This window comes from Sorex araneus, chromosome 2 (genome assembly GCF_027595985.1).
Source record: "Sorex araneus isolate mSorAra2 chromosome 2, mSorAra2.pri, whole genome shotgun sequence".
Classification (NCBI taxonomy): Eukaryota; Metazoa; Chordata; class Mammalia; order Eulipotyphla; family Soricidae; genus Sorex; species Sorex araneus.
The window spans coordinates 125,862,264-125,877,549 of NC_073303.1; the positions used below are offsets into that span (position 1 = coordinate 125,862,264).

A 15,286-nucleotide genomic window follows, 5' to 3' on the forward strand; every position below is an offset into this window, starting at 1 on the left:
CTTTTCTGAAAAGCAGGGAATGCGGGAATGCGAGCATTTCACAAACTATTTATTTTTGCTTCCAAAATCTCTTTGCTTTGTACATTTTCTCTACAAATCCTGCTCAGCAGACCACTGACTAATGAGCATCCTAGTGCCACGGGCACCCCACAGCAGCCCGAGGGGTGGGGGAGGCGGGGGCCAGCCTGGAGAGTGCAGTGCAGGCTGGAGCTGGGGTCTGGGGGCTTAAGTGTCCCCACCCCGCCACCACACCTGCAGTTCAGAGTTGACTTCCTCTGGCATCAGGAGTAGCCATCAGGAGTGGTGCCGAGGGTCTGAGGCCCAAGGGACGTCCTGAGAGGGACAGAGAGACCCTGTTCTCTCTTGGTCCCTTCCATCTTGGCCCACAAGGAAGCAAGTGCTGGGCCATGGAGTGGCCAGGAACAGGAGACGCTTGGGGCCGCGGGCCTCTGTAGAGGTCATCCTTAGATTGTTCACCTCAAGGAGAAACTTCTGTTCTGGCCACTTAATCCATGAACCTCTCTCTGCTCAAGGCGACGTTGTCCTCTCTGTCTCTCCTATGGGAACCGGGGCCATGCTCACCCCAGGACAAGCAACCTTGATCGTGGCCTTCCTTGAGTTGTTGGGGCTTTTTTGGGGGAGGGGGGGCTTTGCTCTATTCTTGTTTATTGCCACACCCAGTGGTGCTCAACGGTTACTCCTGGCTCAGGAATCTCTCCCGGTGGGCTCAGGGCACCATATGGGATGCCGGGGATGGAACCTGGACCAGCCACGTGCAAGGCTGAGACTGCTGCATTGCTGGTAGGAGTCTAGAAACCTCTGGGGATGGTGTGTTAAGTCTGACGAATGTGACGGGTTGAGCAGGGAAAGGGACGGCGGTACTTGAGGGGACTCTTTGGTTGTTGTGAGTCCTTGCCTGGTCCAGGTGTCAGGAGGACACACAGCCCAGCACAGCGGTGGGCGCCGAACATGGGGCCGTCCTCCTGGGCTTGACATTTTGTCGACAGTGCTATTATGCCCCATTGAGCCCCAACCTGGCAGCCATCTGGGTTCCCTTCCTGCTCCCCGTCAGGGGCCAGAGCAGTCTGAGCATGTCTGCTTTGCCCACGCCTGCTGGGACACAGCACCCCCCACTGGGTGACAGTCTGTCCTCTCCTGCCAGACACCCCTCATGGTTCTCACTTTGCTCATCCTTACTTCATCCTAGTCGCATCAGGACCAACACCCCGTCGCGGAGCTGCTCGGCGATGCCTGTTCTGAGAGATACAAAGCCCCTTGGGACGCACACCGATATATCTGGGATGAGGCCAAGCTTTGCTGGGTGAGAGGGGCCGAGAGTGGGGAAAGGTTCAGCAGCTCTGGCCGAGCCCGGCCTGGCGTGCCTCAGCTGCATTCACTGGGCGCTGCTCTTTTCACTGGATTTCTAGATCCGTTTCAGACTTTTACAGCACGACGAAGACAGCATGATTAAAAGTGTATCTGGGGAATACTCTATTTTCGGTTTCCCCTCATCATCCAGAAAAGGCGCGATGGCTTCTGGATGGAGACAGCTCAGTGGCGGAGCCAGCGCCGTTCCCATCACTCAGAACCATTCATTACGGTGTCCGCTGGGCACGCCGGGGCGCTTCCCTTTACTTCCTCTGAGCCTTAAGGCCCCCCTTAATCTTCTTTTCCTTTTCTGCATTTCAACAACTTGAGTGGGGCCTCTGGCTCCGAGCACCCTCCGGAGATGATGGATAGGAGCAAAGCCTTCTGGGGCGCATGAGCACAGCTGCCAGCGGCCAAGAGCTTGCTCTGAAGCCGAGCGGCCTGGGATCCTGGGATCGAATTCACAGCTCCGGGTGACCTGCTCGGCCCAGCCAGGGGGCAGTGCCCAAGAGCATTTCCGATCATTCTTTTTCTTTTTCAAAAGCTGTGTGTGAAGAGGCAGATCTCATTTGATTTTGAACCCCTCACAGCAGGATCCCCTTTCCAGGGTGGGGTCCCCCTGTGCGAGGGTTGGGGCCCTTCCCTGACGTGTCCAGGGGTGGCAGTAGGAAGAGACTAACATCTAGTTGCTTCGTCACCGGGTGATACTGAGCATCCCGTCTCATGTGGGCTATTTTGCCACGTTACGGGGATGGAGGGCAAAGCCCCCACAGCTGTAGGGGGAGCTGGAGCATCTGTGCAGCATCACGGGAGGAGAGGGGGTGACAAGTTCCTGCTCAGCTACTGTAGCTGGATGGCCAGCAGGGGACTCAAGATTGTGAAGAGAACTGGAACACAGACGCGACACTCTCTGCCACGGCCGCTGTGGAGCCACAGAGACTTCTGGGTAGCTGCCTGTCACCTGCCAACGCCCTGCCAGAGAAGCCAGAGCAGACAGGAGCAGACAGTTGGAGGGAGGCGGTCTTTCGGGGTGTGTCCCCCCGTTTGTATAAGGCTACCCTGGCATGAACACAGAATTCATGGGTCGGATGGGAAAGCAGGTGCTGACCGTGAATCCAGCATTGACCCTGCTTGGGGGAAAACTAGAGTAGGATGAAAGATGCGAGAAGAAACGGAAGGGTCCCTTCAAGGGGACCCACCCAGCTCTCCAAGGCCCCGTTCTCAGTGTGCTGGCAAAAACGCATGTCTACCTCATGGCCATGCGTGACTGGGCCAGGAGTACCAACACCAAATGGGTGAGTCCAGAATGTGGGTCGGGACTAGAGGTTAGGCTTGTCAGAGTGACTTGAGGGGCCCTGGGGACATTAGCAGGTGGCCCAAGAAGCAAGTGGTGGGCCCAGAAAGCGAGTTTGTTGCAAAGGAAGAATAAATGCCCATGTCCACTGCGGCTGCCATGGAAGCTCACCTACCAGCCCTGTGCCAGGGACTCATGAATACATCTCTAGAGAGATCAACTAGCTGCAAGAGTTTCTCACACACCCACTCCTGGCTAAGTCCTCTGGGGGGACCTCAGAAGAGGCAGGCCAGCTCCCACCCTAATGAAGCCCTGGCAGCTACTCCCCCACCCCGAAGTTGCCTCCATGTCTCCAACCTGACAGCCCAGTTCAATATTACAGGTTCTCTGGAGTGACATCTCCAAACTCCACAACACTGACAACCCAGCACTGGCACATCAGATCGGATGGGACGGAACATCGAAACAATCTTGACTAAGCGACACTTGAACACAGAAGGCTTAACCTGCAACAACAGCTTACATCCTCAGACTTACCATCCCCAGGGTGAGATACAACAGACAATTCCACAAATTTTCTACTACGGATCGTACCATTAGCCATTTAGGGGTAACAAATGACATAAAATAAACGACTGTGGGCCTGCTCTGCGGATAGACTCAAGGGGTGGTTGGGGAAATGGAGACAATGGGGGCGGGGGGAGGTGACAGTGGTGGTGGGGCGGGGTTGGAATATGGGTGCCTGTAACAAATCATCATGAACCACTCTGTAAACCACAGTGCTTCAAGAAGGGGGGGGGGGAATAAAAAAGGCAAAGGCAAAAAAGGAAAAGAATGCTGATACGCAGAACACGGAACACGGCCGCGGTGAGCATCAGTGAGTCTCCGGCCCTCGCTGCGCAGCTGCCAGCCGTGGCTCCATGGCTCCTCACTGGAGCGTGAGCCCAGACCCAACTGTCTCCTGGTGAGTCAGTGCAGTGGAGTATCCGAGACCTGCAGCCCAGGGACAGGAGCTGGCAGGCAACCCCCACGCGACTATGGACAGTGGCGTGGCCTTCCAGCAGCTGTTCTCAGCAGGCAACTGTGGGTCTTTCATCTCACGCAGCACCAGCGTCTGTGCCATTTACTGCCCAGAGGGGCGTTCTGGGCAGACATCTCTGTCCCTCAAACTGGCAGCAGCACCTGAGATCCTGGGTGGATCCAGGGAGTGGTGGTGACAGGGGAGAACTGGAGAGAGCAGCTCCCGGTGACAAGGGCGGTAGCAGGCAGAGAAGCCTCTGAATAAGGAGGCCTCGGTGCCAGGAGCTTTGGAACATTCTCCCGATTCCTTACAATCCTTGCCATCAGCCAGGCCAGAGTCGGCTCAGGAAGGCTGGTGCCACGTGGCACGACAGAGATGCCCTCACTTGGGAAAGGCTGACGGGGACAGAAGGCCAGCAGCCACCCTAGCATCAGCAGGAGGCAGCCGTTGGCCCGAGGGCCTCAGACGCTTCCATCGTGCCCGTGCACGGCCTGGCCCTGGGGCTGCTGAGTCACACACCGCTGCTCTGAGAAGAGCTGGAAGCCAGATGCCAGGCGAGTAGCCCCGGTTCCTGACGCTGGCCCGGGCAGGGGCTGGTTCCCTCCGTGGGGCCACTACATCAGGAGTCTGCTCTGAGCGGGTGACGTGGGGGTGAAGAGATCTGACTGTCGGACTGACACACAGCGGTGACTGATGTCTCCAGAGAAGGGGACTGAGCTGCCTGGCAAAGCAGACATGGGCACCGTTTCTTTGGAAGCTGCCAGGAGGGCTGCTGCCAGCGGATGCCCTTGTGGCCTCCTCAGCACGTCTGGCTGGCAGGTTCTTTGGAAGGACATCTGCCTTTGGCGCTCTGGTGCCCACTCCACCTTGCCTGCCCGAGAGGCCTCTTACTGCAGCTGCTTGGCGTCCCTTTGACCGGATTCATTATATCATGACTGGAGAGTCGGAAGGGAAGGGAGAATTTCCTTCTCCTCTGTCCCATGTTTCTCAGCAGAGCGGCTGACCAGGACCCACATATATCACAGGAGCGGCCCAAAGAGCTTTAGAGTCAGATCCGAAATGAAAGTTGGGCTCTTTAAACCCTGCAGTTCAGACCTGTCCTTTCTCTTCTCTCGGCCTTAGTTTCTCCATGTATAAAATGGGGAGAGGGCCTGAGCGAGGTGTCTGAGAAAGCAGAGATGCTGTGGCACGCAGGGACAGAGAGAAGGCAGCTCTCACCCACGTGATTTCTCTGCAGCTCTCAAAGATGTGATTTTTTTTTCTTGTTCACGATTCTTCCAATGTGGTTTCACTTTGAATTTTATAATCGTATTAGCGTTACTTTAGAAACTCATTTCCCTGACTTTTGAACTGGATAAACAAAAGTGAATTGGGCACAAGTACACTGATTTCTTTGGCTTACGGTTCTCTTTCTCCACCAGAAATCAACAAAAGACACAGCTCACTCTTTTCTCTCTTCTTCCTAGGATCCTACGAACATCTCTCTTAAGGACTCCAGGTCTGATTTATTTTTTTTTAAAACTATGACTTTGCACTAAAATTTGAAGTTAAAAAATGCCTTTTTAGCTGAGGATATGGTATGAAATCATAGAGTTTTAGGAATATTTTTTTTTCCCGAATTTAATTTTCACTTCAGTTGTCACAATTCCTCAAATTATGTGATTCTTCCATAGAGAAATATGTGGTGGTTCTCTGGAGTTTATAACCTCGCATATGTAATTAATTATATCCTTTTTATTTTTCCATTAGCCACTCAATCTTTTTTTGGGCAGGTTCAGAACTTTTGCGTTTGAGTATCGTCACTGTATACCACAGTGCTCTGGTGCACAATGCCGAGTTTAGGAAGATATGAAACAACTATTTGTGATGGAGAAATGCAACAAGGTAGGAATAGAGACAGATAGGTAGGGATATGTGCATATCCTGTGTTAATTCTATCCACATTTTCTGAAGGTGTAGATCTGAATCTGAGTCTAATATTTCTTTTCTTTTGGCTTTTTGGGTCACACTTGGCGACGCACAGGGGTTACTCCTGGCTCATGCACTCAGGAATTAATCCTGGCTGTGTTTGGGGGACCATATGGGATGCTGGGAATCGAAACCGGGTTGGCCACGTGCAAGGCAAACACCCTACTCACTGTGCTATCACTCCAGCCCTGAGTCTAATATTTCTAACGTAAGTTTTATGGACAATGTTAATGTTGGCCTAATATATATATATATATATATACATATATATATATATATATATATATATAAATTTTTTCTTTGAAGTTGGCGCAAGGAATCTTCTGTACATCCTTTCTGTTTTTTTATTTTTGCCACATCCAGCAGTACTCAGGGCTAACTTCTGGCCCTGCACTGAGGGATCACTCCTAGCAGTACTCAGGGGATGATTTAGGGTGTTAGGGATTGAACCCTGGTGAGTCACGTACAAGGCAAACAATGCCCTAGTTACTGCACTGTTGCTCAGGCTCCTGTATATCCTTCTTGCATTAGAGAAAGTTCTGACTTTAGCTTTAAAAATCCATACAATGTGTTCAAGGCCAAACTCATCTTCCATTTTATTTCTTTAGTCGGGGTGGTGGGCAGGGAGCAAAGGGCTTTCCCAGCAGTGCTGAGGGCTAGCAGAGTTCCACCTGGTACCCTGGAGGCTGGCAGTGCTGGGGTTGAACTCAGAACCTGGTGCACGAAAGGATGGGGCCCCCACTTTCAGCCATCTATCTGGTTCCCCATGTTCCTTCTTTCGTTTTTCCTTCCCACCTGTTTAGATCTCAATCTGTTTTGCGTGTGTCTTGAATTATAATGTTGAAACAGTATGCTCTTAAGATCCTTGGGGAAAGATGTTTAGTTTGGCCTTCATTAGAGCAAATGAAGAGATGGAAAAATTTAGTGCAGTACATAAATGAAAATTAATGTGAAAACAAGGAGAATACAGTATCGAGAGAACAAGAATTAGCATGATGACAGAACTGTGTGAGAATGAAAGTAATCACTGCCAATTCACCACAGAGGATGGGTGAAAAGTTTACCATCTGGAAAACTGGGGCTATGGCTTGAGTGGTCAAGTATGTGGCCCTTGAGTAGTAACCCAGGGCCACATGGCACTGGATGCAGCCCCGATGGCTGCTCAGAGCACCCCTAGGTATGACTCTCACAACAATAATTTTATTTTTTAACCATCTGGAAATATAGGTTATTTCCAAAATGTCATTCCTAGCCGGGCCCTGAGGCAGGATGTCCAGTGAGACAAAATTAGGACACACCTGAGAAGTGCCTAAAATTTCCCATTTAATCTCATTTAAGCAAAAACAACATTCAACATTGACCACATTCCTCCACCTCATGGACACAGCCATTCCTCCATCCTCATTTGATTGGCATCTAGAGTGCCGACACAAAAATTTTAACATGGTGAAATTGGACACAGACCACAAAATGAGGTCTCTTTTTTGCATTCTGTGAACATTAGCTTCAGGTTCTCTGTCTGGAACCTAAGGCTAGTTTGATTGAATATTTTGGATCTTTCTTCCCATAGTTTTCATTACCATTCCAAAATAAATTCCATAGAGTCATTTGTGGAGCCTATTTGTAAATTCCACTTCAATCATGGGAAGATCCGTCAACAGACAAATCCATGCTTCCTACATCAGCGAATGCACTCCGGTCAGTATTTTATGAACTAAATGGTTCTGAAGGAGAAAGCCATCCGGGCTCTACACTGTTTGCAGGACAAGAACCAAGGAGATGAGCTTATCTTTGTTTTTAAGAACTAGCCTCTGTCTTGGGGCAATTTCTTGGTGGGAGGAGCAAATGATCTCACTGGGGCCCCATGGGCCTGTACTTATGGTGGATGCTACCACTGAAGCATAACGATGCATCCTGACATCATCCACTCTGCAGAAAGGAAACTCCTGCAACAGTCCCATAAAATAATGATGAATAACACACTGTGATTTCAGAGAACATAACATTGGCCCACAGTCACGGTCCATGGCTGTGAGCACGTGGGCCACAGAACGCCAGCTCTGACACCATTCCCTTTGGAAGCCTCAGAGTAGGAAACCAGAGTGAAAAAGTGCTAAGTCAGTCATGAGATGGGGTGCAGGCAGCTCCGTGGAGGGTGCAGGGCTCCCCGGTGGGCAGGCGCATGTGGGGAGGAGAGTTTCACAGAACGGATACCCAACAGTCCGTGCTGCCCAACAGTGGGAGCAGAAAGAAGACAGAGAGGAACCTAAGGGCCCTGGGATCTAAGTGGCCTACCCTGGGCTGGCTCAGGAATGCCCAAAAGGCCAAATGACCACAGCGGAGAGCAAAAGTAAAAAACTAGGGTGGGGCGGAGGGTGCCTGGGCAGGTGGTGAAGGCTCCTCAAAGTCAGTGTGTACTCGGGAGAACCCTGGCTTTTAAGAACTTTTGCTCTTGTGTTTGTCTGGGGGCTACTGGCAACAGTCTGGGGGTGCTCCTGACAGCCCTTTGAGCTTCCCTGCCCCCACCACCCAGGCTTGAAGAACTTTGTAGGTCACACGGAGAGGAGGAGGAATTGAAGGCTGACTCTGTTTGGGGGGTTATGTCAGTGGTTGAAACGGGTGGGTGAAGGGGCTAAGAAAGGAATTCAACATCTATTAAGTGCTCACTATGCTTAGGGTATTTATTTGCTTGAAGCAGTATGTCTGAGAGATGAGACTATGAACTCCACCGTTCAGCTGAAAAATAAAATCAAGGTTCGAAAACATCAACCTTTTGCCTAGGGCAACTGAGTGAGTTGGGTAAAAAAGCGAGTGGACGGAGACAGCATCAACACTTGGGCTTCAATGATCGCGGATCATCTGTGATTTACTGGGTTGATAATGAGCCTTCATTTCCTAAGTTCCCTGCAATTCCAGATCAGAGGTTCAATATTTCAGCTGTGCCTCTGGGATAAACCCAGAGGCAATCACAGTAGCCAGAGAATGAGTCATCAGAGAGATTCTCCTTGGAAGCCAGAATCAGGAAAACTGGTCCCTTTGGCACAAGCGCAGATGCGACCCTGTTAGACTCAGAGCTGCTCACGAGTAGACCATGTCCTCTCTGTTCCTAGGTTCCAGAAGCCAGTTCAGAGCTGGGCACTGCAGATGGCCAAGGAGAGAGCAGCTGTCCTGGGCCCAACTTGGACTTCACGTAACATTTGCAGTTTGCAAGACAGGCACCAAGGAAACCAAAGTTTATACAATTCTGAGAATTATTTCCATGGATGAGGCCAATCTGACTCTGGGGAGGAATTCTGCCTCTCGTTGGGGCACCAGAAAGACTGGGCCAGGAGCTCGGCAGTGGGCCAGCTGCTGGTTCTGTTCTTTCTGTCCATCCTTGGGGGCTGATTCCAGGGGTGCATCTCTCCATGGGGTTGGGTTCTCTCTTTGGAGTGACAGAAGATCTCCCCTGCCTTGCTTATTAGGCCAGGAACCCCCTCTTTCAGTTCTGCCCAAACACTAGTTCTGGTTTCTCCAGTAAGACAGGAAATAGGGCAGGACTTCATGGAAACCAGATCTCTGCTTGTGCCATATAAAGCTCCCATTATGCCATGCTTTGCTATGTGCCAAGCCTCTGGGACTGTCCCAAGTGCACTGGACTATTCTAGGTAGTAATCTGCCACCAGGGTCCCAGGTGCTTCAGGTGCAGCCTGTGGCTCTGCTCAAGGCCAGGAGTCTTTTTCTGTAACACTGTGGTACAGTGGTGCCCGTCAGACTAATGGAGCACTTGCCCCTGCCAGGCTCTGCTCTCTGTGCTTTACAAACATGAATTCCTATGCTCGTCACTGAACTAATGGGAAGACTTAGAGGTTAAGTTTCTTGGCCAAGGGGACGTGGTCTGCAGGTGGCACGGTCAGAACCAGAGCCCATGTGTTTTGGCTATAGTTAATTCACTTTACCACTATGCATTCCTGCCTCGCCAAAGGCAGAGGAAAGCCCAAGAGTCTGTCACCATGAAATACACTTACTATCTTAAATTCCCTGTTTACACAATTGACAAACTACTGCCACTAACAGTTACCAGACTTATGTAAATAAAGAGGCATTACCATCAGCTATAAATCTGAACCTCAAAATGACTTAGGAAGAAGCCTTAAGGTGAAGCCCAAGTCTTAATATATGAGTATTTAAATTTTGACAGAAAATACCGCAGATGTTCTGCATTTCAGCAAATCTAATAAAACAGTGAGATTAAAATTTATATTTGGCAAAAATAATCCAAGAATGAGATAAGGGAGATAACATCAGAGAAGATAATTATGAACATGACCTTCATAGGAGGGGGAAACAAATCTGAGGGTTTAAGAATCAAAGCAGGGCTGGAGAGAGAGCACAGGGGTTAAGGCACCGGCCTTCCACATGGCCAAGCCCAGTCCCACCCCTCGCACCCCACATGATCTACCCAACACCAGCACAGAGCCAGGAGCAGCCACTGGACATGCCAGGTATGGCCCACAAACCTCTGAAAATTAAAAAGAAAAAAAATAATCAAAGCCAACTTGTTGAGAGCGCAGATCGATGTTGGAGAAAAAATAATCACAGTAGTCTATGACAAACTCATGGCAAGTGGTCAGTTCGCTCGGCCCATTCTAATTCACATGACAAAATGCTGACATGCTTACTATTTAGAAGAGGAACCGCCGGCGAAGGTGTAATCATGTGGAATTTCATTTAAACAGGGATATAACAACCTACGGAGATCTGGATCTTGGACCCCTTGAATCTGTGTCTTGACTCTGATGTGAGCACTTATGACCAAAAGGACTAATGAGTATAGCTCTGAGTCAGGAAGTAAACTAATGCCCAGGCTGGTTTGGCGTGGCAGGAGGGACTTGCAGTTAGTGAGGCTAGGGAGCTGAGGCTAGTGTGCTGGGCCAGCCCTGCTAGTGTCTGCGCTGGTTCCTGACGAGAAAATGTGGTGAGGAACAAGACCAATGGCTCCTTGGACTCTGGGCCAGGTGTAGGTGTGTCACAGTGACAAAGGGGGGTGGGGTAGAGGGAGGCTGGCTGAGGGCGAGTGAGAGCCTGAACTTTACTCAGGTCTGGGGTGAAGGCAGATCGTGGTTGTGAGTTAGGGGCGTGGTGTGGTCTGGGCCGTGGTGTTCAGAAGGGCTGTCTGAACACGTCTCCACGGGAGCCAGGAAGCAGTGTCGGGAACAGCACAGGGAAGGCCAGACTCAAGCTAGACTGGCAGGAGCAGGGAGAGGTGGATGCAGCAGGGATTTATCTGGGAGGTAGAACTGGCAGAACTTAGGGGGAACAGATGAAGGGAGTTCGGGAAATGACCTCTGGAGGCTGATTTGCAGGCTTCAAGTGGACGGCTGTGTGTGCTGGGAACAGGTGAAAGATGAAGAGAAAAACCACTTTAGGAGAGATTTAGATCTTTAGCTTACCAGTGAGTGAAAAGACAGTGGTATCCGCAGTGACCTTTGCAGGAAAGAGAAAGCCGACATGTCAGGCACTGCACATACTCATGAGTCTGACGGCCAGACTCAATGAGTATTGGGCGGTTCCCATGGAGCTATCTCCGCCACTAAGACCATCTCATGGGAAATGAAGTGAGAATGAAGCCACCCACTGGGACAGGATGTGAGCAGATCTGATTCTAGAATATATCTAGAGGAGATCTAGAAATGCTAGAGAGGGGTTATGTGACATGGAGTGAGTTGTTTGCCCTATTAAGCCAGGCTACATGCCCCACCTGGCACAGAACTAAGCATCCAACCAATAATCCCAACTGTTACCACATAAATAAATACACTGGTCCCTTCTTCACAACGCCGAGCGTGCGTACATAGCATGTTCATACACATGTGTGTACGGCTCTCTGACACCGCCCATGGAAGAGACGGCACTCTCCAAACGCTTTCCCCTCTGCCCCGTACTTTCCCACCAATTTGGATTTTCTAGCATGCAGTTGTGACATACCTGGAGTACGTCGCCCAGGTCGGCTGTGCTGATGTCGGGGTCCTCCGTGGTGTTGAAGGGTACGGGTGTTATTCGTACAAGGGTGAGGACCCTGGGCTCAGGGTACCGCCACAGCATCATCCCGGGGCTCTCTTCAGTTTCATTGGAAAAAAACACTTCATAGACGCCCGGCAGCTTCAAAGGGTCTGGCAAATCAAAGTACCATTACTGTTACTCTCAAGGCCGACAGGTTGGTTTATAAAAGCAAGAACAAACTGTGAGGATAAAGAAGGTTCAAAGAAGCTGGTTCATTATTGCACTATTGTCTGAAACAATAGTTTTCCTTTAAGACGGCACAGTAATGAATCAGTTTTACGTCTTATTAGATTATTATTGTTATTATTTCTGACAGTGCCTGGGATTGGACCCAGGGCATCACATATGCAAAGCAAGCACTCTACCACTCAGATGGCATGTCAAACCCCTTACTTTTTGTAGTACAGGCATTCATGTGCTTTTCCACTGGTCTTAATGAGTTAGCATTCAGTGAGTGGGCAATTAGCACACATGCACAGGCAGACATTTTAAAAGGCTACGTACCAGCATCCTTTATGTACTGAAAGAGACCGCTCCGCAGGTCATCTGAACTGTGTTCGCTTTTCAGCGTCTGACTCTTCTCCACAGGAGCTGGCACTTGTGGTTCTGCCTCTGAAGGCTGCGCTCCCAAACTCCCCCGATCCTGAAGGTAGCCGCTGAGCAACTCATGCAGAAGAACTAAACAATTCAAATGTTCTTGGCCCCAGAAAACCTTCAAAAATCATATGAAAAAATTTAGTGGCTTTTAAATACAAACACTTCAGGAGGATAATTGGGCACAATCATATCTGAATTAACGTAAGACTGCAATTATGTTCAATTTAATGACTGACAATAACTAAACCATAGTTTCTAAGAAGTAATTGACCTATGGGCTACACTTACTTAAGTAAATGTACAAAGGGGAAAAAAAAAACACAAGAAAACCCATTACCTTCTACCTTGTTTGAATGACCATAATTTGAAATCCTGAATTTAGGATGAAATTATTTTGCTATGGGGTCATCTTTATGATTTATTTTTAAGAGAGAAAAAAAGCCATATGAGAGAAAAAAGCATTTTTTGCCTGAGAGAAGGCAAGAAAGATACTCTAGCTCAACTCTAATACAATAATAATAGCAAAAACCTTGTCAATAGCTTCCCTTGTTTTGTCATAGGATTAAATAAACACACCTTGATTATAGGTTCCTTTATTTGAAATTTTGCCATCAGAGGAAAATACAGGAACAGTTCAGTGAAACTGAATTTAAAAGGAACCCAACTCAGCATTTAGTCACATGTGTCAACACACAGTATTCCAGAGTCCCCAAAAATCAGAGGTACAGAAGCCACACCAGAGATATGGAACAAGAGCTGTGGTGCTTCACGAAAAGTTTCTTTTTTTGTTTGGTTTTGTCCCATACCTGGTGATGCTCAGAGGTTACTCCTGGCAGGCTCAGGGGCCCATATGGAATATCAGGGATTGAACTCCAGTCAACTGTGTTCAAGGCAAGTGCTCTACCCACTGTACTGTATCTCTAGCCCTATAGAGCTTCCTTTTTTTTGTGTGTAGAACATTTGTCTCTAACAATGGTGGTAATGTGGTGGTGGTGGTGGTGGAGGGTGTGTGTGTATGTGTGTGTGTGTGTGTGTGTGTGTGTGTGTGTGTGTTTAGGGGTAGGGGGAGTTTAGGGTTAAAGTCAAAGGGCTCAAAATTTCAAAGATGTCAATATTCTCTGAATGTATTAGAATATATATATTGAGGTGGAAGAGAATAGCTCCATTGCCCTGGGGACTTGTGGGTAAGTTTTAAAACTTAAGCACAGTTCTGTTCTCTGGGATCAAGGCGTATCAGGGTACCAAGTCCACTGTGTTACCATCAACTGTGCTTTCATTGGACTGTGAAATACAGATAAGTGAAAAGTCAAGCTCGAGAGTAGCACAGTCTCTAAGTTGTTGAGAGACAGTGATTTTATGATGCTGAGAAAATACTTCAGCTTTACTCTTCCTGTGTGTTTTCATGTGGAGTTAACTTTGTGATCTTGGCAAAATGGTGATATGATGAATATATTCTTGATTCAAACCCCACAGAAAGCACATTCTTATTATTAAATACATGATTTCTCAGAGATGATAAACATCTCCAAAGCAACTCACGGCAGTGCGTTATCAGGCTCCTCTGACCCAGTGTCCTTACATGCCACTAAGAAGGCTGGCGAAGCAGGACAGAGAGAACACAGCGGCCAAGGCTCTTGCCTTGCATGCACCTGACCCAGGCTAGACCCCTGGCACACCATATGGTTGTCTGAGCACTGGCAGGAGTGATCCCTTAGTGCAGTGCCAGGAGTAACTCCTGAGCACTATTGTACATGGCTCAAACCCCACCCTCTCCCAATTATTTTTTTAAGATAAAAGAATGCTGGCAAAAAGGTTGGGGCAACAACATTCAGATGAAAATAGGATATTGATGCAGAATATTCCTAATTAATCATTAATCAAGAATTTCCATTCTTGTGTACTTGTGAATCCCTTGACATTTTATGATTCATGTCAAGTTGGGGAAGACCAAGTCATATAAAAATACATTAAAGTCTATCCAAATAGACAACTATAAGAAAAAAATGTTGGGTGGGTTTGGTTATATAGGTTATACTTGCAAATCAAATGCCTACGAAGTTGCAATATGACTTATCAGACATTAGTATTAGTATTAGTCATCAGATATCAATGCATAGGAGAAGTCTGTTCTACTGATGGCAAGGGGTTTGACATAGGCTCACTGCTTTGTATCACTGTATCACTGTCATCCTGTTGTTCATCAATTTGCTCAAGAAGCCACCAGTAATGTCTCCCATGTGAGACTTGTTGTTACTGTTTTTGGCATATCCAATATGGTATATCTAATATGCCACGGGTAGCTTCCCAGGCTCTGCCATGTGGGCAAGATACTCTCGGTAGCTTGCCGGAGTGATAGCACAGCAGGTAGGGTGTTTGCCTTGCATGCGGCCGACCTGGGTTTGATTCCTCCGTCTCTCTCAGAGAGCCTGGCAAGCTACCGAGAGTATCACTGCTTTGTAATTAGAAAAGTCACATTATGAAATTAAAAAAAAAATGACTCAGTAATTCCACTCCGAATCATATTATTCAAGAGAGCTGAAATCATATGTCCATGTTAAACCTGTACATAAATGTTCATAGCAGAATTATTTATAATAGCCAGGAGAACTTAAGTGCCTATTAATTGGTGAATGGATAAATGAAATGTGATACTGCACAGGAAGGGAAGAAGTACTGCTAAAACACGGACGAGTCTTGAAAACATTATATTAAGTGGAAGAAGTCATAAAAGACCATATACCGTACATTGCATTTAAGGAAGTATCAAACACAGTCAAATATGGAGGAACAGAGCAGATAGTAATGGCCAGGCCTTTAGAGGGAAGTAGAGAATAACAGGGAGAGAATGCAGAAGGAGATGGTTTCTGGCTAAGTGTGAAAATGTCCTCAAATTAATGATAATGATGATCAGACAACTCTGAAAACACAGAACAAGCATGAATCATAACTTTGATGGGGTGAACTGTGTAATTTGGGTATTACGAGAAAGTGGTTTT

At 48.2% G+C, this 15,286-nt stretch overlaps 1 protein-coding gene across 5 annotated transcripts in view; it reads right to left on the reverse strand.

Moving 5' to 3' along the window:
• VPS13B (vacuolar protein sorting 13 homolog B) overlaps positions 1 to 15,286 on the reverse strand; it is a 645,914-nt gene that overhangs the window by 103,032 nt on the left and 527,596 nt on the right. For all 5 annotated transcript variants that reach the window (XM_055125276.1, XM_055125277.1, XM_055125278.1 and 2 more), the window contains exons 37-38: positions 12,198 to 12,405; positions 11,619 to 11,803 (exon numbers count right to left, since the gene is read on the reverse strand). In XM_055125276.1, the coding sequence (XP_054981251.1) occupies positions 11,619 to 11,803; positions 12,198 to 12,405 (393 nt within the window). The remainder of the gene's footprint in view (positions 1 to 11,618; positions 11,804 to 12,197; positions 12,406 to 15,286) is intronic.